Raw genomic sequence first — 23,549 nt, 5'->3', positions numbered from 1 at the left:
GATATTATGTCTACAGAGGCATGTAAATTACCCATAGCAGGATTTGATATCGATAAGCCTCTCTGGGATCAGAATACATTTACTGGTCGGCTGAAACACTTCTTCTGGGTAACTGATCCTCGTTCAATCATCGTACCCACGTCTAAGCTCTACTCTGCCAAGAAGCTTGTAGAAGACTACAGGTAGTTTCTTAGGTCTGGATATCTTGCAATGTACTTATCTTTCCTAGCTGGTAACAATAACAAAAGTATATGCTGCAAACAGTGTTGGTCATTGCTTTTATGATTCCTAAAGAAATGTGGCGAAATAAACTGTGTTCTTGGTTTGTATCAACAAGCAGATGCCTGTCCGTGTCATTAACTAGTAATATTTTACAGCTAGATTGACGGAATGACGACTACGAATGACAGAATTATATTATTGCAAATGTTAAGCATTGTTTTTTCTATTTATATTTGTATTCTGATTATGTAGTATCGCTAGTTTTACTATTTTTTCTTGGTTCCAACAATTAATTTTTTAATTGTGATTATAAATATGATTGGTGCAAAAATACTGCCTTACAAACTATAGAGCAACCACATGTACCACTTTGTTTAATGGAGTGGCCCATTTGTGGTGGACCATAAGTGGGTTACTATTGGAGCACAAGTCAGACAGTTAGCTTGCTGCTAGAGCATTCCAGACAAGTTCTTTTTCAGAGTGGCACTCTCATTGGCTCACACCATTCTCACTCACCCCTCAACAGGTTCTGTAACAACACCGATGTCTTGTTGACCTGATACTTTAGGGCACACATCAAGAATAGCAATGACACTAATAGTCATAAATTGTAGCTTTTCCACTACCAAACTTTTTTTTGTGTCTCTCCATATCACTTTGTTATCGACAGCTGCTGTCATGTTGTCTGAGTTACTGCGAATAGGACAAAAGTATAAACAGTTTTATGTAATGATTCTTGGTGTCTAATTCAGAATAGTCAGACTTGGGCTTGCTGATTGTGTGCAGCTTAGTTTCATATCGTATGCTTGTGTTCACTTTGTTATTCACAAAGGTGTGAAAATTGGCTTTTGAAGTGCATAACTGCAGCAATTCAAAAGATATTATTTGAAAACATAGCCAGCACTGATGGCAATTTTACTTGTTGATGTGGGGGACATTCAAAGAGTCAATAGTTATGCATCTAGTAATAAATGCTTCTACACCAATGGTTTTCCTCTGAAAGGAGATGTGAGATAGACCAATAGACTAAGTGTGAAATTGAATTTTGTTTTATTAACGGACATGATGGTACAATTGCCTTCTTTGTACTATGTATGTATGTTGAGTCTAAATACAGCATTTACAGTCTTGTGTCAACGCTGCAGTATTCATAAGCGTACAAGATGTGAGATGAATGGCAGTTGCACTCGCCTGCTGCTTCTGTACACACACAAATCTTTTTATACATACTGTCAGCTGACCATATCCGCTTCATTTGCTCACATAGGAAAGTTTTCGTTTATTGCAAATTTAAATTATATTCCTTTGAATAGATTCACGTGCAATCTGTAGATAGTGATGTCTAGCATACATTATTCACTACGCTCAGACTTATGTCAGAGCATAGTCATGGAGGGTAGCTCACTACTCGACCATTTTCAGGCATAGAACTCTCACTAACTAGTTTTTAAGAATAGTAAAATATATGTTTTTGTAACAAGTATTTGAAATATGTGCACATTGATCTCTTGCAATGCTCTCTAAACTGCCGTTGCTTATCAACTTGTAAATCAAGTGGTCTGCCAATCAATGTGAAAGTAAATTTATTTGCTAGAATAGGAGCCGTTCCGCCTGGCACAACCAAAGAGCAGCTTGTTTATGCTAAGAAGTTGTTTGAATCTTCCTTTCACCCTGACTCCGGAGAACTGCAGAATGTCATCGGGAGGATGTCATGTCAGGTGCCTGGTGGAATGGTTATAACTGGAGCCATGCTACAGTGGTACAAGTAAGATGTATATTAAATCTAACTCTGACCTATAATATATATAAAATGCATTTATTTATTGTATTTTTATGTTTTACACATTGGTTCTACATAGCATATGTCAAGACATAGAAACGCTCAAAACTGCAAACAATTGATCTTTCTAAAGCTGTTTTTTTAAATAGATCCTGTGAAAGCCCCATGAAAATGATAACCCGTGATGAACCACACCTATTAACAACCCTCTGTTGTAATTTCCTTTTATTGTCATTCATAGCAGTTTGCCATACTTAAAAATCATATCTTAATTTAAACCATAATCTTAAAAATACGCTACTGTTGATCTTTCTCTAATAAATAACCTCTTCAAGGGGCTATTGATATTGTATACCGATTGTAGTAAACAACCAGAATGTTAAATGCGCTCCAGCAATTTACAAGTTTGTAAGCTTATTCTATCTGTTTTGGTACAATAGTTAACAAGAATTTATGAAATGGAACTATCTATGATTTTCTTGGGCTATTAATAGAAAAGTCTACTTCCAATTATTGCTTTCAAGTAATAGCAAATGTAGTAATTGAAAAGTGATTTTGTTGTTTGACCACTAGGGTTGACCAATCATATGACGAGTATTTTTATTGGCTGATACTGTTTTCTTTTCATGCCCTTGTGACTTTCCAGAGCTTGCATGTATATTATCTGCCAATGCGTGAGTCCTAATTGAGTTGTGCTTTGAGGCCCTTATGATTTGAACTCGTATTTGAGTTGTCCTTGAGTGAGTCCCTTGTGATTTGAACAAATGAAAAGTAATGGGTTACATTTTTAATTTAAAAAGTTGTTGATTACTTTGCCAGAGACCTGTCATTCTAGAGGTTGCATTCGTAAGCGCATGTCCAGACGAAAGTTATCTTTGTGCAACGCAGATACCATCTCCTTGCAAATCTAATTGTATTTCAGAACGAACACGGCTGTTATATTCTGGCAGTGGGTGAACCAGTCATTCAATGCCCTGGTTAACTACACAAACAGGAATGCCAAGTCAGATATCACCAACAGGTCAGCGAGATGTCTGTAATAGGCTTCATTTGTATCCTATGGTAGCCACCTGATTGCTTGCTAACAGTAGTTATAGTAATCAAATGGATGCTAGACGAGGTCTAATACTGCTCATATCCTTATAATGTTGGGTTTGAAACTTCTGTCACACATTATACATTCTTAGGAAACCTATCCCGAGGGTTCACAACTAAATAATTTACCTACATAAATGTGACAGCGCGTATCATTTTCAATACAAACGCGGCATTTCATATAGCGCACAATAGGCTCTCAAAGTGAAACTGGTCCATGCAGCTTAGACTTTTGGAATTTGAGGTCATGACTTTTCTAGGGCGAATCATATGTCAGGAATCAGTTTCTGAGGCGTATGATTAGCTAAGATGCTTTATTAGACTGTTTTGCAGACTTTGAAGTGGTTGCTAAGGATAACAAAAATAGCGATATTTCATTTCCGGTTATTCAGTCTATGTATCGCGTTTTAAAATGTCTCACTGATTTATCGTTAGTGGTGACTTTTGGAAAGAATTTGAGGAGGTCGATGTGAATTATTTAGATTTACAGGGTAGAGAAGGAAGTATTAGTGATTTTCGAAACAGTAAGATCGATTTAGATTTTGAGAATGATGGATTAGATGGAAATTTTCCGCCAAGTTTTACTGATAACGGTCGTAGTTTAGAGATCCTGTCGTCACGACAATATCTAACAGAAGGTTCGAAGCTTGGTACCAACACTCCTTTGACTGGACCTCATGTTGCTCACTATGGCTTTGATTATGCACAGCAGGTAGGTCAAAAACATTTTTTTAAACATTTCTTGTTGCAAAACGCAAATCTTATTTCATGTTTTCGTCAATAACGCACACGCAGCCCAAAATATAACATTAATTAGTCGACTATTACAAGGTATAAAGCTATGAACGTAGTGTTTTAAGTTGAAACATTGCTGAGTTTTAACAATTAGCAATTGCGAATGCTAATTAAGAATTATAAAAACGTTCAAATTTATAAGCAAAAATATACATTTAAAAAATAAAATATAAATAGTAAATGTACTTGCATGTCTATAGAAAAACAACAAATTTTCGTTCTGTTTAATTCTTAGGTTCACTACCCTGCCAACCCACAGCAACCTGGGCCACTCTATTTCAAAACCACTCGGATGTGTGCGCTATTTGGAGTGGTCTGTGACACCTTCCCTGCACAAGTGAATTATCTGATTGATGAGACTGCTTGTTCGACAAAAGGAGCCAACAGCGTCATATCTTATATTCATCAGTATCTAGAAACCTATTGCCTTGATGAAGAGAAAGCTTTGTTCCACGCTGACAACTGTTGGTATGCAAGCAACAACCAATGTTTTGAAGTTTCATGTTTGTATTGAAAATGTATTGATACAATTATGTATATCAAACCCTTTTTAATGGCCAGAATAAAAACAACGCAGTAATACAGTACTTGGCTTGGCGCGTTGCAAGCGGGCTGTACAAGGAGATTGAACTGAATTTTCTCGTCGCAGGTTACACGAAGTTCAGCTGCGATTACTGCTTTGGCTTGCTAAAAAGGAAATACAGAACTAACAGAGTTCCTCTCTTTCTGATATAGGTGAGGTATGTTTCTCATTTTTTCAATTAGTGAAATGAGAATTTTCAAATCTTGCTTGCGCTATTTATACAGAAACTATCTAAAGGTTCTTGGTTACTTAATCTGAGTTTTATTTAATTAGGTAGTAAATGGCTTGGCTTGGCTCGCCTAAACAGTGCCCAGCTTGTCATGGATGATCATGGCAATGTGCTTGTTCCAATAAAGGACTGAAGTGGATTTTTTCATGCAAAAAGATCAGCCAAATTAAGAGCTACCACCAGTTTATCTTATTGGCGGAAAGATTAGGCCTACTTTGTTTTGTGTTCTTTCCCATCCTGAATTTTGGCTTTGAAAGTACAACATAGAGAAATTCAATAATGTTGTACAATAAATGTAATACTAATAGACAGTGTGTGCAGTAATCGTTGTTTTGCTGCAGGCAGTGTCCAAGTAAAAAAGCATGCCAATAGCGTGGAGAGTGAAGATATACAGCTTATGTCTGCAGAGTCAGCCAGGTCAGGGTGGCCTGAAATCATTCCGCCTCCTTGTCTGACTGTTGAACGTCAGCAATATCTTTTCAAAGAAATCAGAGAGTTATGTGATGAGAGCAAAAGAGATATTGTGTGCCCAGCGCCTATTCAACAGCCATCACAGCTCAATACGTCAGCTCAATACATCACAGCTCAACCGCCGCAGAAACCAAAAAGACTACTAAAAAGTCTACTAAGGCTAGCTCTATCGCCCCGATACGGAAACGTAAACGTCAATCATAGACAGTAGCAGCAGTGCTACTAGTTTATTTTTTTATTGGTATTATATTATTATATTATATTCATGTTATTTTGATAATATTTTAATCAATCTTAACTTGCTTTAACTTGAATCTAATTTAGCTACTAAACAAGTAACATTGATCTCAAATTGTCTCCTCGGGCTCAGAAGCCTGGATCGTCTACCCTAAAGACGCTAACTCATTCATTTCAGTAAAAGTTTTGTGAGTGCATTGGATTATTATTCTAACACTGATACATTTGCATCAATTTTATGCTCAAAATAATCAATTCAATGTGCAACACAATTTGGTAGTAACTCCTTTACTGTGCATCAATGTGCTCCTTTTCAATGACACAACATGTAACCTTGACCTCACTGTTTTATGTATTCGAGCTGAAGTGACATCATCGGGACCCATTTCATATCGTTCGCCATGTTCTCTTCCCTGTAGATCTCAACATTCATGAAAATATAATGTCTGTAGCGTGCGGTTGCTATGACATTCCAAAACGTCAACAAATACTACGGTTTAAAATTCAATCCATCAACTTTAAAGACGAATTTCTCAATTTGTGGTGTCGACCATATTGACCAACACCTTCTAAGATAAAAACCTGTATCTCAGGTTAAGTTGCTTCGATTTCAATTCCGAAAACAGTTTTGAAAAGCTGAGAAACTGCTCTATTACATTGGGCTAAAAAACAATTTTGTGATCTGACCTCATTTGTATTGAAAATGACACGACCTGTCACAAATGTTTAATGACCTCGCTTTATTTTGGAGAATGCAGTCGAATCTACCAGCAATCACCTTAACACGCAAATTTTTAAACGAGTGATGTAAATTTTCCAACATATACCGTTCCAAGCACCTTGAGACATCGCGGTGAAAGTGAAACAGCTAGTGAAAGTGAAACAGCTAGTGAAAATAAAACAGCTAGTGAAAGTGAAACAGCTAGTGAAAGTGAAACAGCTAGTGAAAGTGAAACAGCTAGTGAAAGTGAAACAGCTAGTGAAAATAAAACAGCTATTGATAAATTAACCTAATATAAAAGATACCAACACTTACATAAATGGAGTTCATTTAGACTTAAGCCACTCTAAGTTAGGGTCAGTTACACTGCGTATGTCTACCACCATTTTTACCTACGCATTTGTATTATTACTGCATTAATTTAGTTTTTACATAGTTTTAACCTTTGCTAGCCAATTAAAGACAAATTATACAGTGTACTCTTATGGAATATTTGCGCCAGCATACAAAGGTTTGAGTCACGAAGCATATATCGTTGTGAACATAAAGATTTGACTGTACATGCACTACTACTTAGTAATGCTGTGTGTAGATTAATTTATTCTCTTGCCTTGCTAATATTATATGATATTATAAACTAGTTTGAAGATCAAACATTGTTCTAATATATCGCACTATATTAAGGTTCTACAGCTTCATCAGTAATCTAACATTAGGATGACGTTATAGACCTTTATCATTGTTATTAGTTCATCTTGGCACATGTATAATGTATACTACAATAAAATAGACAAGTATAAAAATGGTTATAGTTGAACTAGTCTTGAGCTCTTTGTTGGTGTAGATTGAAAGGTCTTAAAGTTAGGGGGGGTTGGGCTCTCCTACATTTCATTTGATGAAAGACACAACCAACAAGTTACTCTGAGCTCCTCATCTCAATAGGCCTATCGTTGAAAGTTACAAGCTCCTCTTCCTTTCTATCCTTGTTCAGAGTTAGAGTCACTAACTATAGCCATATTGGCATTCCAGCAATTCTACACTTTTCACTCCTAAGCATACTACCGTACCTTTCAGACTATAAACCACACCCTTATATAAGCCGCATCTGCTTTATATTCCAAAAAACAATACAATATATAGGCCGCACCTTTGTATAGGCTTCAGAACTCAGGATGGTGCTTTTTAACACGGCAGCAACTTTGCTGTTTAATACGGAACAGTGCCTAACTGTTTCGTATTAACCGATGCTTTTTAACCTAGTGCCCAACGGAACAGTACCATTAGGCATTGTTTCGTTCTTTCTTTCACCGCTAGAGGCGCACTAACAGGAGATTCCGGTTAATGCGCCCTAGCGGTGGAAAAAAGAGTCACAGAATAGCCGCACCCTTATATAAGGCGCATGGCTCAAATCATCGAAAACAAGTAGCGGCTAATAGTCCAAAAAGTACAGTAAATGGTATAGCAGTGTTTTATATGAGTACAGAGAACAGTGTTAGCCTAGCGTTTAACTTTGAATAAGTCAGCAAGCAATGAGAAAGAAACTGTTCATGTGCTTTCTTAAAACGCTCAGCTGCAGCGTAGTATGAGTGTTACCACATTAAAGACCTCTCTTGTCCACAGGCTTGGGGCCACTAGCAGTGCAGTGCGGACTGCACTAGTGCAGTGCATAGTGCAGTGCAATTTAAAAATGGAAATGTCTAGTGCAATGCTAGTGCAAATTTGACATGAGTCCCTGGGTGCACTAGTGCAAGTGCAGTGCTTAGTGTGACATGGTATGTACTAGTGCAGTGCCTAGTGCGGATTAGAAAATTCCCATAAACGCACTAGTGCAAGTGCAGTGCACAGTGCAACATAAAATGCTCTAGTGCAATGCCTAGTGCGGATTGGAAACTTTTTCATAAATGCACTAGTGCAAGTGCAGTGCCTAGTGCGACATAGTATGCACTAGTCTAAACTAGATCTAAACTGACTGGCGCCAACTTTAAAAGGCTAATGTTCCTTCGGTCTAATAAACATCTTCTCTGAACAATATTGCTTATCAATTTTGCCATCAATATGACTTACTGTCTACATGATACTGGTTTATCCAAGGGTAGATTTTCTTGTTGTACATAGTACATTTATCTAATAAGAAGTGAATTCTTCCGTTCCATGCTTGCTTAGTATATTTAATTATTGTAATTGTAATACATTGCACTATTTGATATCTGTTGTCATCTGCACTATTTAATATTGAGCATTATTGTAGGTCTATGGTTTGTTTGAAATTTTAGGTGAGGCTAGTTTATTTGACAAATACATGGCTGACATCCTTTGCTCGGCTATAATTGTACTATTGCAGTAGATAGCAGTAGATATCTGTTGATTAGCAAGCAATTTTTGCAGCTGCTATAGCAAAAAAGCTCATTGGTCTAGTGCCTAGTGAAGTTTAATAGTGAAGTGCCTAGTGCATTCATGATTTTACACTGCACTAGTGCTAGTGCAATGTCTAGTGCACAAGAATTTTTGCTATTGCAGTGCCTAGTGCATTTTTGACTTCACTTTTCAATGCACTAATGCTAGTGCAGTGCCTAGTGCACAAGAATTTCTGCTAGTGCAGTGCCTAGTGCATTTTTTATTATTACTATGCCATGCACTAGTGCTAGTGCAGTGCCTAGTGCACCTTACTGTCGTCAAGCTAGCAAATAGTGCAGTGCGCTCAATACTCACTAGTGGCCCCAAGCCTGCTTGTCCATATTATGACAGGCCTGACAGGAGTGAAAATATGTTGTTCATATTGCTATACAAGCTATGCCCTGCAGGCCTGATGAAGGTAACGGCAGGCTAATGCGGATAGCAAACTGGAAGCCTTGGCTCATGGTGTAATCCTTTATTTTTAGTCAGATTGCGGCAGCCTATGTGTCAGCAACTGGAAGTGCCTTAGTTGTGTCACTTGGCCTGAAGACGTACCTGGCAAAGGTTGGCCATTAAATACAATTTGTTACTTTATAGAATGGCCTTATTGCCATTGGGTATCATTTATAGCACAAGAGATCACTCTCTCTGTGTACTACAATAGATTACGCTCTGTGTAGTAAAATAAATCACTTTCTGTGTAGTACAATAGATCACTCTCTGTGTAGTACAGTAGATCACTCTCTGTGTAGTACAGTAGATCACTCTCGGTGTAGTACAGTAGATCACTCTCTGTGTAGTACAATAGATCACTCTCTGTGTAGTACAATAGATCACTCTCTGTGTAGTACAATAGATTACTCTCTGTGTAGTACAATAGATCACTCTCGGTGTAGTACAATAGATCACTCTCTGTGTAGTACAGTAGATCACTCTCGGTGTAGTACAGTAGATCACTCTCTGTGTATTACAGTAGATCACTCTCTGTGTAGTACAGTAGATCACTCTCTGTGTAGTACAGTAGATCACACTCTGTGTAGTACAATAGATTACTCTCTTTGTAGTACAATAGATCACTCTCTGTGTAGTACAGTAGATCACTCTCTGTATAGTACAATAGATCACTCTCTGTGTAGTACAATAGATCACTCTCTGTGTAGTACAATAGATCACTCTCTGTGTAGTACAATAGATAACTCTCTGTGTAGTACAATAGATCACTCTCTGTGTGCAGTACAATAGATCACTCTCTGTGTAGTACAGTAGATCACTCTCTGTGTAGTACAGTAGATCACTCTCGGTGTAGTACAGTAGATCACTCTCTGTGTATTACAGTAGATCACTCTCTGTGTAGTACAGTAGATCACTCTCTGTGTAGTACAGTAGATCACACTCTGTGTAGTACAATAGATTACTCTCTTTGTAGTACAATAGATCACTCTCTGTGTAGTACAGTAGATCACTCTCTGTATAGTACAATAGATCACTCTCTGTGTAGTACAATAGATCACTCTCTGTGTAGTACAATAGATCACTCTCTGTGTAGTACAATAGATTACTCTCTGTGTAGTACAATAGATCACTCTCGGTGTAGTACAATAGATCACTCTCTGTGTAGTACAATAGATCACTCTCTGTGTAGTACAATAGATTACTCTCTGTGTAGTACAATAGATCACTCTCGGTGTAGTACAATAGATCACTCTCTGTGTAGTACAGTAGATCACTCTCCGAGTTGTGCGATAGAGGCATTTAAAAAAATGGTTTATTCGTGTCTCTTCACTTTGTTTCACCATTTTCTCTCATAGCTTACCTCTTAAAGATGAATAAAGTTTTGTTTTGTGCCCAGGCTGCCAGTCCCTTCCTCCAGAGATATGTACCATTTGCTGCTGTTGCCTCAGCCAACATGGTCAATATTCCCTTGATGAGACAAAGGTTGGTTGTCTGTAGCTATCGTATTTTAACCTTTCCCTGTAAACTATCAGTGTAGATGTATGAGTAGTGATGAACTATCAGTCTAGGTTTGTGAGTAGTGATGAACTATCAGTGTAGGTATGTGAGTAGTGATGAACTATCAGTGTAGGTGTGTGAGTAGTGATGAACTATCAGTGTAGGTGTGTGAGTAGTGATGAACTATCAGTTTAGGTATGTGAGTAGTGATGAACTATCAGTGTAGGTATGTAAGTAGTGATGAACTATCAGTTTAGGTGTGTGAGTAGTGATGAACTATCAGTCTAGGTATGTGAGTAGTGATGAACTATCAGTCTAGGTATGTGAGTAGTGATGAACTATCAGTGTAGGTGTGTGCGTAGTGATGAACTATCAGTTTAGGTTTGTGAGTAGTGATGAACTATCAGTGTAGGTGTGTGAGTAGTGATGAACTATCAATGTAGGTATGTGAGTAATGATGAACTATCAGTCTAGGTATGTGAGTAGTGATGAACTATCAGTCTAGGTGTGTGAGTAGTGATGAACTATCAGTGTAGGTAAGTGAGTAGTGATGAACTATCAGTGTAGGTATGGGAGTAGTGATGAACTATCAGTCTAGGTATGTGAGTAGTGATGAACTATCAGTCTAGGTATGTGAGTAGTGATGAACTATCAGTGTAGGTAAGTGAGTAGTGATGAACTATCAGTGTAGGTATGTGAGTAGTGATGAACTATCAGTCTAGGTATGTGAGTAGTGATGAACTATCAGTGTAGGTATGTGAGTATTGATGAACTATCAGTCTAGGTTTGTGAGTAGTGATGAACTATCAGTCTAGGTATGTGAGTAGTGATGAACTATCAGTTTAGGTGTGTGAGTAGTGATGAACTATCAGTGTAGGTCTGTGAGTAGTGATGAACTATCAGTCTAGGTATGTGAGTAGTGATGAACTATCAGTGTAGGTTTGTGAGTAGTGATGAACTATCAGTGTAGGTGTGTGAGTAGTGATGAACTATCAGTTTAGGTTTGTGAGTAGTGATGAACTATCAGTGTAGGTGTGTGAGTAGTGATGAACTATCAGTCTAGGTTTGTGAGTAGTGATGAACTATCAGTGTCGGTGTGTGAGTAGTGATGAACTATCAGTTTAGGTATGTGAGTAGTGATGAACTATCAGTGTAGGTTTGTGAGTAGTGATGAACTATCAGTCTAGGTTTGTGAGTAGTGATGAACTATCAGTCTAGGTGTGTGAGTAGTGATGAACTATCAGTTTAGGTATGTGAGTAGTGATGAACTATCAGTGTAGGTTTGTGAGTAGTGATGAACTATCAGTCTAGGTTTGTGAGTAGTGATGAACTATCAGTCTAGGTGTGTGAGTAGTGATGAACTATCAGTGTAGGTAAGTGAGTAGTGATGAACTATCAGTGTAGGTATGGGAGTAGTGATGAACTATCAGTCTAGGTATGTGAGTAGTGATGAACTATCAGTCTAGGTATGTGAGTAGTGATGAACTATCAGTGTAGGTAAGTGAGTAGTGATGAACTATCAGTGTAGGTATGTGAGTAGTGATGAACTATCAGTCTAGGTATGTGAGTAGTGATGAACTATCAGTGTAGGTATGTGAGTATTGATGAACTATCAGTCTAGGTTTGTGAGTAGTGATGAACTATCAGTCTAGGTATGTGAGTAGTGATGAACTATCAGTTTAGGTGTGTGAGTAGTGATGAACTATCAGTGTAGGTCTGTGAGTAGTGATGAACTATCAGTCTAGGTGTGTGAGTAGTGATGAACTATCAATGTAGGTATGTGAGTAATGATGAACTATCAGTCTAGGTATGTGAGTAGTGATGAACTATCAGTCTAGGTGTGTGAGTAGTGATGAACTATCAGTGTAGGTAAGTGAGTAGTGATGAACTATCAGTGTAGGTATGGGAGTAGTGATGAACTATCAGTCTAGGTATGTGAGTAGTGATGAACTATCAGTCTAGGTATGTGAGTAGTGATGAACTATCAGTGTAGGTAAGTGAGTAGTGATGAACTATCAGTGTAGGTATGTGAGTAGTGATGAACTATCAGTCTAGGTATGTGAGTAGTGATGAACTATCAGTGTAGGTATGTGAGTATTGATGAACTATCAGTCTAGGTTTGTGAGTAGTGATGAACTATCAGTCTAGGTATGTGAGTAGTGATGAACTATCAGTTTAGGTGTGTGAGTAGTGATGAACTATCAGTCTAGGTATGTGAGTAGTGATGAACTATCAGTCTAGGTATGTGAGTAGTGATGAACTATCAGTCTAGGTATGTGAGTAGTGATGAACTATCAGTCTAGGTATGTGAGTAGTGATGAACTATCAGTCTAGGTATGTGAGTAGTGATGAACTATCAGTGTAGGTGTGTGAGTAGTGATGAACTATCAGTCTAGGTTTGTGAGTAGTGATGAACTATCAGTGTAGGTTTGTGAGTAGTGATGAACTATCAGTGTAGGTTTGTGAGTAGTGATGAACTATCATTCTAGGTTTGTGAGTAGTGATGAACTATCAGTGTAGGTTTGTGAGTAGTGATGAACTATCAATGTAGGTATGTGAGTAGTGATGAACTATCAGTCTAGGTTTGTGAGTAGTGATGAACTATCAGTTTAGGTGTGTGAGTAGTGATGAACTATCAGTTTAGGTTTGTGAGTAGTGATGAACTATCAGTTTAGGTGTGTGAGTAGTGATGAACTATCAGTCTAGGTATGTGAGTAGTGATGGACTATTAGTGTAGGTGTCTGAGTAGTGATGAACTATCAGTTTAGGGGTGTGAGTAATGATGAACTATCAGTGTAGGTATGTGAGTAGTTATGAACTATCAGTGTAGGTTTGTGAATTCCTGTTTTGGGGTACGTTTTATTTTTTTCCATACCCTCTAAGATGCTCATGTAAAGTATCTCTCATTGCCAAAGATTATAGCTTGACCATTTTTGAGGCATAAGCATATTGATAAACTCGGTATTATCCCTGCACACGCCTCTCTTAACGAAACTTGATGCGATGAGCACTGTATTGATTAGATGATGATCCCCAACAAATCCGATAAAATACTTTCCACCACCCACCAAATGTGCTTGTTTTATAGCAAGCAGTCGGTAATGGTAGCCTACAGACACTAGCTGTAATCTCCAAAGATCTCCAGCTACTGTTGCTAACGCTGCAACGAGCGGCATACCTTGCCTACTGCTGATAAGCTTACCCACTCTGGCATTGTGTATCATCTTGTAAACTTATCATTTCTAAACCTGACTACCAAAATTATTCTAAAATAGTGAAAGGCACGGTGTTAAAATTCAAACACCATATATGTACCCCCTACACGTATTCCCTATGCCTTTGGAATATGTAAACACTCTTGTTCTTTTAATAAACGTAACGCTGGATGGTCAGCCGTGCATACTGATTCCATCCTCTGCTATGATATTATGTGTGTGTAGCCTCTTAGCGTTGTGAACTTACATCACTATCATTCATCCTCGTCCTTGTCTCTGGTAGAAACTAAGGCATTATTGTATAGTACAGTTCTTTGATCACAGGGAGCTGACAGACGGTGTGATGATGTTTGACGAAAATGGAGCGGAAATGGTGGCCTCAAACGCTGCCGCTGTCAAGGGCATAACGCAAGTGGTCACTTCGAGGATAATAATGGCTGCACCGGGAATGAGTAAGTATCAGCAAGAGTCCGTTATACCTAAATCTGTGTTTTATCTATCAGATTGTATACATGAGTAACACTTGTCTACTGTTCATCTAGCACTGCTTCCTATTGTGATGGAACGGTTTGAGAAGAAGCCGTGGATGCAGAGAATAAAGCCACTGCATGGACCTATACAAATACTCGGTGTTGGTGTCTGGTACGTGACCTGTTCTGGTTCAATTATTATACTTATACCATTCTTGTACTAGATGGCAGCCTGGCATCCTTTAGCTAACATAAGCATCCTTCTGGTGTACTTTAGTTGTCCTCTAGTTGTAGCACCAGTCTATGCCCAAGACTGTTGATTCACATAGATGACTTTATGCAATTAATGGGTTAATATATTTAAATTGGGTTGAACTGCTATTTCAGTAAATCCTTTATTTAGATTTATGTTACAGTAGACGCTCCTATAACGTATACTTTCTATAATGTATATCTCCTATAACGTATACCTTCTATATTGTATACCTCCTATAACGTATACCTCCTATAACGTATACCTCCTATAACGTATACCTCCTATAACGTATACCTCCTATAATGTATACCTCCTATAGTGTATACCTCCTATAACGTATACATCCTACAACGTATACATCCTATAACGTATACCTCCTATAACGTATACCTCCTATAATGTATACCTCCTATAACGTATACCTCCTATAATGTATACCTCCTATAATGTATACCTCCTATAGCGTATACCTCCTATAACGTATACATCCTATAACGTATACCTCCTACAACGTATACCTCCTATAACGTATACCTCATATAACATATACCTCCTATAACGTATACCTCCTATAACGTATACATCATATAACGTATACCTCCTATAATGTATACCTCCTATAACGTATACCTCCTATAACGTATACCTCCTATAACGCATACCTCCTATAACATATACCTACTATGACGTATACATCCTATAACGTATACCTCCTATAACGTATACCTCCTATAACATATACATCATATAACGTATACCTCCTATAATGTATACCTCCTATAACGTATACCTCCTATAACGTATACCTCCTATAACGTATACCTCCTATAACGTATACATCATATAACGTATACCTCCTATAATGTATACCTCCTATCACGTATACCTCCTATAACGTATACTTTCTATAATGTATATCTCCTATAACGTATACCTCCTATAAGGTATACCTCCTATAACGTATACCTCCTATAACGTATACCTCCTATAACGTATACCTCCTATAACGTATACCTCCTATAACGTATACCTCCTATAACGTATACCTCCTATAACGTATACCTCCTATAAGGTATACCTCCTATAACGTACACCTCCCATAACTTATACCTCCTATAGCATAAATTCAGATACCGTGAAGAAATTATGCAAAGCTTATGTTTCGTGTTATGTAAAAAATTCCATTTAACGTAAAGTTTCAAGTCGGGGCAACTTCTCAAATTTAATTCGAATGGTAGGATATTACCCTGCACTTGTGAGAGATAATAGTAGTCTTGTAATAGATACACTAGCGTTGTATCTATTATAAAAAAGCTTCCATGAAATTTTACTTCGTCTGGATAGATCGTTTGATGTGTCGACAAAGCAGAAAATAGGTCGCTGCGCCATTGTTGTTAAAGGGGATCGATTAGCGCAGGTGTTACAGCATCAGTTTACCAATCTGAATGTCACGAGTTGGAGTATCGTCAAAAGTTATTTTTTATCTTAACCTGGACCCTTGGATACAGGTAGACGACAAACAGGTAGAACTGCTTTTTATAGTAAAAAATATTTTGGTTTTCGCTTTATTGTAGGCAAATAAAATATTTGTTTTGTTATTAGTTTTATGTAGCAGAATAGGCTTTACTATCTAAAAAATAAACAGGTCGTTGTAAATTGGCGGCGAAGATGTGCGTTTCCCATCAACTTATTGTACAATTACTGCAATCATAGTCTATAAAACCAGTGAAATTGATCAAAAAAGGAACAAAGTTCTTGGTGCAAACTAATAATATTGCAGTTACGGTACAGCCCACAAATTAAAAGTTAAGTCAACCTTTTCCTTTTTGCATGGCCAAACAGGTGTGTTTGGAAAAATCTTTAAACGGATTAGGCAATTTACATGTATTTTACTGTTTGTACGTAAATTCCCTATAATGTTTACGTTCCTGGAATGGATTATTTATATTGTAGGAGCATCTACTGTACTTCAAAGCAGGTCTATAAAACCTAGATACATGTGTAAAGCAGTTGTCCTCCCTTACATTTATGTCTTGGCATTTTTGACTTTTACTTGATTAAGATGCATGTAGTTGGCATGGTTACATGACACTTGTAAAGAACTTGCTAGTTTCTGCGCTCTTTATTGCTATACTAACTGGAGCATTATACACCAATTACTCTAGTTTTGGTCTAAAGGTCCTGTTAGACCATGTTCACGTGAAACAATCTGTTAACACTATGTTGTGGAGCAAAGTCTTTTATGCAGATTCACCAGTTTGAATCAATAGCTTTTTTTGTAGCTGGCTAAAGCATCCATGCATATTTAGCCATGGCTCAGAAGCAACTGCGGTTACAACCAGTCATTTGATGCGTAAAAATAATTGCACATTGTTGTCTGGAGCAGGTGATCAATGAATTGATCGCGTTTGAACCTTTCGTATAGAATTATTGTGCAAAAACTGATGGCACAATAATTCAACAGAATAACCAAATTTCTCAGTTATTCTGTTGAATGCATATGTATATGACTGAGGATATGTATATGGCTGTCATGTGGTGTTTCTTTTTTGTTGCAGCCTTCTGTTTATGACTCCATTTTCCTGCTCCATATTTAATCAGCGCTGGTAAGTAAGCTCAATACTTAACTATTAGCCAGTTGAATTATTGGGAAGTCTCTCCGCCACCTGTGTGTAATGTACATGTACAGTATTTGGCTCATAGAAGTTGGGACTTATCTTTCATCATATAGCATAAACAAATTTCAGTACAAGCTACAAAATGTCTGAGCTCATGACACTGCAGGTCATGACACTGCAGGTCATGACACTGCAGGTCATGACACTGCAGGTCATGACACTGCAGGTCATGACACTGCAGGTCATGACACTGCAGGTCATGACACTGCAGTGTCATGACACTGCAGGTCATGACACTGCAGGTCATGACACTGCAGGTCTCCTCCAGTCCTCATTCAGAGCAGTTCAAGATCTGACAATCATGACTTAACTTTTAGTTTGTCTGATTTTGTGGTAAGAAATATTCCTACAAAATCTTATTTAAAACTTCTGTGAACAACTATTTGCAAACAAGTGAGCGTCAGATGACATGTCATTGCGAAGCCTTTTACCAACTCGGAGGAGCAGATGGGTTTATCGATAAGTAATCGAAACCCCTGATCTGAATATATAAAACTAATGGATAGAAGTTAGTTGTTTTCGCAGGTATTCAGAAAGATAGCTTTCAAACTGAGATGTGCAAAACTTCTCACTCATGACTTGCCAGAAGTAATAGATGAATGTGACTAGTTCTGGTCAAATTAAATATTAATCCATAATGTAATTGATTGGGTCTGCAAGATGGGTTAAAGTTACTGAAAGCTACAAGCCGATCTGTGATTGGCTTGCAGTTTACAGTAGGTTGCTTAAGCATCATACTATGTTAACTTTTTGTTTCTCTCATCATAAAATTACCATTCATGAAAAATTTATAATTGTCATTTTTTGAACATGCGAATTTACACAATTCAAGGCTATTTCCCCATTTTTAAAAATATCAATTTTTTTGCAGATGTTTCTACAATTATAAAGTGATAAAGAACACGCTAAATTGACTGTTTTATTAAAAAAAATTACTTTTACGCCACCACAACTTAATAAAATAACCACAAATCTTTATTATTGTTTCAATTATCCAACCTACAGTACTATTGAAACTTGTGGTTTGTCTATCTTCTTGTGAAACATAGTGTGATAGGAAGACTCTGCTTGAGCCGGCATCAGCTGGTTTTTTATACAGCAAGTTATTATCTATACAACATTATCTATTGCTGTATATTGTAGATATCATTTCAATCGCTTTAGTTATTAGACATATGTCATAGAAGGCAGCAGAATATGTTTGAAAATGGAATTCTGTCATATATTAAATATAACAACCTTTGGGACTTTTTGACATTCTATCTCATACACGTATAACTCTAAAAAAAATGAATTGTGTCATTAATTCATTTTTACAAATTAATTTTACAAGTTATGTCATAAAGTTAATATGGAACTGACACTAGTAACAGTCTAGCAGCAACCTTTTGTCTTTCAGCAAAATGATAATTAACATGGACGTTGTAAATCTTTTTTCGGTAGTAAAGCTCTAAATTTCAACAATGCTTTGTGCTCATTTTAATAGAATATTTCGTAAAGTTGATGGAAGATTTTCGTAGGTAGCTAACGCTCTTATGCAAAACAGGCCGATATTGTTATGAGATTGCCCTTGTTTTATGGGGAATCATCAACTCATTTACTGCATGGCAGGAAACCAGAAGTTTGTTGGCGATCTCATGACAATCTTATTGAGCATTCCATCAACTGATATTTATAGTTATGCGTTTGAATACGAGTTTACATAAATTCAGCACACAACAACATATGACTTCTATACAGAGAGTTGTCAGCTCTTCTTTAATATTGTTAAGAATATATAGTTCTTAATTTTATATTTTGCGTATAGGTATTTGCAAGTTTTCTCATCTATATATATATTTCTCAAAGTACGTGTGTATGTTTGTCCCTCCAGCTATAGCTATTATTAGAATAGCTTAGCTGGACAATGCTTACGCAACGTCATGGCTTACCATCATTAGAAGCCTAGCGCTTATTAACCTGAGCCGTATAGTTTCACAGAGTCCCGCGACCAACGGAAGCTTATATGGGAGCTCGCTCGTTTCCAAACAAACAGGCCGCACGAATTATTTTTATATAAGTTATAATGGAGAGGCCGCAACATTAACCAAAAAAATTACTCCCATTAGCAGTTGCTTCAAAATTGATTGTTGTATCATACACCATTTAAAAGAAAACAAGTTTCCTACAAAAACTACTAATAATTTTTTTTTTGTAAAAACGTAATGTAAATGCAAAAAAGAGCGGTATTGAGAGCGAGGTATGAATATTACATCAGAGATCAGTATGTCGATCAGGTTTGTTTGGAAACAGGCGTTTTTGTTTCCGGATTTGGTCGCGAGACTTTGTAGAGCGTATATCGGAGCTCACACGGCTCCAAACAAATAAGCCAGGCCCACTATGTCTTTATATAAGTTATAATGGAGAGGCTGCAACATTAACCAACAAAGATTACTCCCATTGGCAGTCACTCTGAAATTGATTGTTGTATTATACACCATTTGAAAGAGGACCAAATTCCCTACAAGAAACTACAGATAATTTTTTTGTAAAGTAGTTAAGTGAATGCAAAAAAGTGAGATGTTGATAGCGAGGTTAGAATATTCCATGAGAGATCAGTATGTCGATCGGGTTTGTTTGGAAACAAGAGTTTTTGTTTCCAGTTTTTGACGTTGGACTCTGTGAAACTATACGGCTCTGTTATTAACTAGTTTACTGAAATTTTCCATTGGCAATGTGCCAGGCTAATAGTGGTAAGCAAGTGGTAGGCAACTCTCATCACTTCTGATTGTTTATAAGCTGATTTTTAATACCCAGGCAATGCCAGGAGGCACAGCTAGCAAACTCGTATAGCCAACAAGACTATTGCAATCGGTATAGATCTTTAGTAGGCACTTCTGCCGGTACAATATGAATTACACAGAAATAAACACAAAAAGCAGAAATAGCACAGTACACAGAAATAAACAAACATCTTCATTTAAAAGTTAGAATGGTTAATGTTGTATATGTTGATTGAACGTATGTTTTTTGTGCAATAACTTATTTTATTACCCGTGCAACGCCGGACATTTAGCTAGTAATAATTAAATCGCAAAAAAACATTCACCAAGCAGTTGGGAAACGGGCTTGAAAAATTTCCATCATTTTTATTTTCACTCACATATATACATGTACATATGTATTGTATTATTACCTTCTAATCTACAAAGTCCTCCATGGACAAAGCTATTAGCCTGAACAGTAAAGTATGACACAGCATTACCTAAGTATATACGCGGTAATAGGGATAAAAAATTGTAGCAGATTTGGAAACTTTTGCAATCATATGGCACTTTTCTTTAGAACTTATTTTACTATATATTTTGCCACTTAAATACATTTTATTGATATCCATAGTATATACCTAGTTTGTAGCAAAGCATGGTTGCTAGTTCTTGTTTCAACATGGCTTCAAACGAATTTGCATAGTTATGTCTATCGATGTCACAGAATATTTATCTAGTAACATTGGTACCGCATCACACTCAGAACTCAGGAAATACCCAATATATGCTTTATCTTTATCACATCTCTTATATAGCTTTCAGTTGATGTTTTCTTGTTCACTAGTTCAATAGCCACTAGTCGACTCAAGTCCCTCGACAAAGATGCCTACAATGCATTGCTTGTAAAAACTAATGGCTCCCCACCAGAAGTACTCTACTTCAACAAGGGCCTCTGAGGCTGCCATACTAATGCTGATGAATGCTTATGGGATCCTTTGCCAGCAGCTGTATGCCTCTGCATGGTGCTGTTACAGTGTATATTCAGTTTATTAGCATCTGTGCTGAGCAGTTTTTGATGATAAACTTTTTAATTGCATTTTGCATATGTAGTTAGCACCTATTCTATTCTATTCATCTTCAATCAGTTAGTATGCATTCGAGTATTTTGGTAAGCCATTAGTTTTTATATATTACACCAAAAACATTTAATAATTAAGAGTTTACAAATTTACCAGTTTACTCTTTCAATATTTTGCATCGTGACCTACACTTTTGGTTTTGCATTTATAAAGTTTTTTTAGTAAATATTTTATTTTAAAATCTAGCTATGCATTTTGTATTGAAGTTGTTTGCTAAAAGCGATCTATGGACAAATAAAACAGTAACCAAGCTACCAACAATACTGCAAACATTTAGCCAGCTGATATTGCCAGACTCCTTCTCACTCGTCATCATCGTCATCTAGCACTAGGCAGTCACTCACTGCGGACAGGTGGCTGGATATACTGATGTCACTAATATCTCTCTCTATCGATGGCAATGCAAAACTAACTTTTTTCTTAGTTTTATAGGTTTTAGCCAATACATGTGAGTAGTTATCAAAAAAGTTTTTTCTAAGCGTGCTCTTTTGGTCTCTGACATGTTCTCGGTAGTTTCCAGGCAGTCCATTCCTTTCCAGGTTTAATCTTGTTTCCTTCGGTCTCACCTCTGGTTTAAAGTCGGGCATGTCGGATGTTAATACAGTCATACTTTGTGAGGTTGCGCAATAGCTGTTTTCTAGAGGTTTCTTTGTAATTTTATCGCACAGAGTCTGAGAAGTTTCGTTGAGTTTATCTGAGTCACTCTCTTGATTGGTTAGTTTGCTGCACTCTCCATTAGTTCTTGCGTGCAATTGCTGCTCTTGTAATACACTACGAAATTCTAGCTTCGGTTCTGCTGTCTTGGTCAAAGTGGCTACAGACTGGTTGTCTAGTGACATAGATTGAGATCTAATCTTCACTCGCTGCTTGGGTGAGTCAGTTGGATGGATACTAATGGTGAGCAAGTCCTCATGGTCCGAGTTTTGTCTTACCTGGTCACTTGATAAGTTGCCTAAATAGATATGATTTGCCAATTCATGACCCATTTTCATTCTCTCTGGAGTTGAAGTTGATGATGTCAGCTTATTTTCTTTCCTGAGAAGTCGTGAGGGACTGTTGTGGGCTGATGGCTTAATCAGTAAGCTCGGTGGAGGATGTGGATACTTAGAGATCTTGCGTGGATGCATCATATTAGACAGTGGTGCAAAGAAGGCACAACTCCGCAAGTGTGCTTTTATCTAAAAGGAAAAGTGAAGACATCAATATTTACAAAACACTACTCAAGAACTTTTCTCGTACACATAAATTAGCAAATCAATGTGAAAAGAAGTTTACCCTCTAAAACCAAATAAGGATGAGTACGTTCCATGGATGAAATGTGATAAGCTTGAGGAAAGGGTATTTGCCCTCGCTTGCTGTCGCCCTTACCTTTCCGTGCATCCACTTGACAAATTAGAAGATTCATGGCAACAAAGCATGTCTCGAGTGTACAATAGTCTTCTAAACAAATACCTTTCTCCTAATGCAAAGAAAAACGAAGGTAATATGTGCTGACTCTCACATCCGTGACCTATTCAAAGGAATGTTATACGCTTAGTGGTATTTTGATCAATACAATTTTCAAATTGACATTGATTTGGCCGAAAGCGAGAAAAAAGATAGGGAGATGCAGCCAGCTTGGTACTAAGTCCTGCACATTCTATTGGGCTCGTGACGATCAATAAGTGTGTATGTCTTGAAGCTTAATTCACAGTTATCCTGTGCCTTGTAGCTTCATTAGAAATAAGTTCTCTGGCATAAATCAGTGCAAGCTGCCACCCTAATTTGGTTGTGATGAAATAGTGCTTCGTTTTCCCTATATCATCTCTCTTTCCTATATTGTACCTCTTCTCTATATCTGACTTTTATAACAGAAGACTGAGTTTTTTACGATCAATACTCTGGTACCCGAATGTGATGGCCTTTTTTAGTGCTAGTTGTCAGCCAATGAGAACACAACAACCAAACAATAAAAGCTTGTGTAACTTATAAGTGTATTACGATACTTGCAAAATATCTGCTTAGTCCACTGAAAAGGCTTTGTTTTCACTTTTAAGGTTTTTATGTATCATGCAGGGCTTCAACAATTTAGCCACGAAATTAAATATCAAAGCCACAGTTTAGAATTCAAAGTAACTTGGACATTAGCTAGTTGCCCCATATAGGTACATCTGATTTTATCATTCAGTTATGCATGAACTATTATCAGTTAAGCATGCTGTTATCATGGCGATTTGTGTGTCCTATTTACGGAGCTAAACATAATAGTATCTTTACAAAGCTACTGAACAGTCTTCTTTTGCCTTAAAGAAATGAGTTTGAACACAAATGATGACATAAGTGTACTTGACCTGTTGACCTTTTGTCAATCACTTGAAATGCCACCTAGAATTATAACATAAGCTTTTGCAATGTCACCTAAAATCATCCCAAAAAAATTTTCTTTTTATTATCAATGTGCAAAAATTAAAACTTTGCTGTGTTATTATCATTATAGCACAATTATCCATTTGGTTGTTAGGTGTGATTGAGCTTACAGGGATACAAGTTGCGGAAGGAAAGAAGCCAGTGTATTGAAGATGATGAAA

General features: G+C 37.2%; 1 protein-coding gene across 1 annotated transcript; it reads left to right on the top strand.

Annotated features, from left to right (window-relative positions):
• Nucleotides 1–5: 5 nt before the first annotated feature.
• Nucleotides 6–21,233, top strand: LOC137393397 (sideroflexin-2-like). Its single transcript, XM_068079938.1, has 9 exons — nt 6–182; nt 1,817–1,987; nt 2,925–3,023; nt 9,013–9,091; nt 10,377–10,462; nt 14,017–14,144; nt 14,235–14,334; nt 16,977–17,024; nt 20,688–21,233. The coding sequence occupies exons 1-9, from the start codon at nt 7–9 to the stop codon at nt 20,797–20,799; spliced, it is 999 nt and encodes a 332-aa protein (XP_067936039.1). The 5' UTR covers nt 6; the 3' UTR covers nt 20,800–21,233.
• Nucleotides 21,234–23,549: the final 2,316 nt, after the last annotated feature.

The sequence above is a fragment of the Watersipora subatra genome, chromosome 1 (assembly GCF_963576615.1).
Source record: "Watersipora subatra chromosome 1, tzWatSuba1.1, whole genome shotgun sequence".
Taxonomy (NCBI): Eukaryota; Metazoa; Bryozoa; class Gymnolaemata; order Cheilostomatida; family Watersiporidae; genus Watersipora; species Watersipora subatra.
This window is presented reverse-complemented; position numbering and strand designations above follow the sequence as displayed.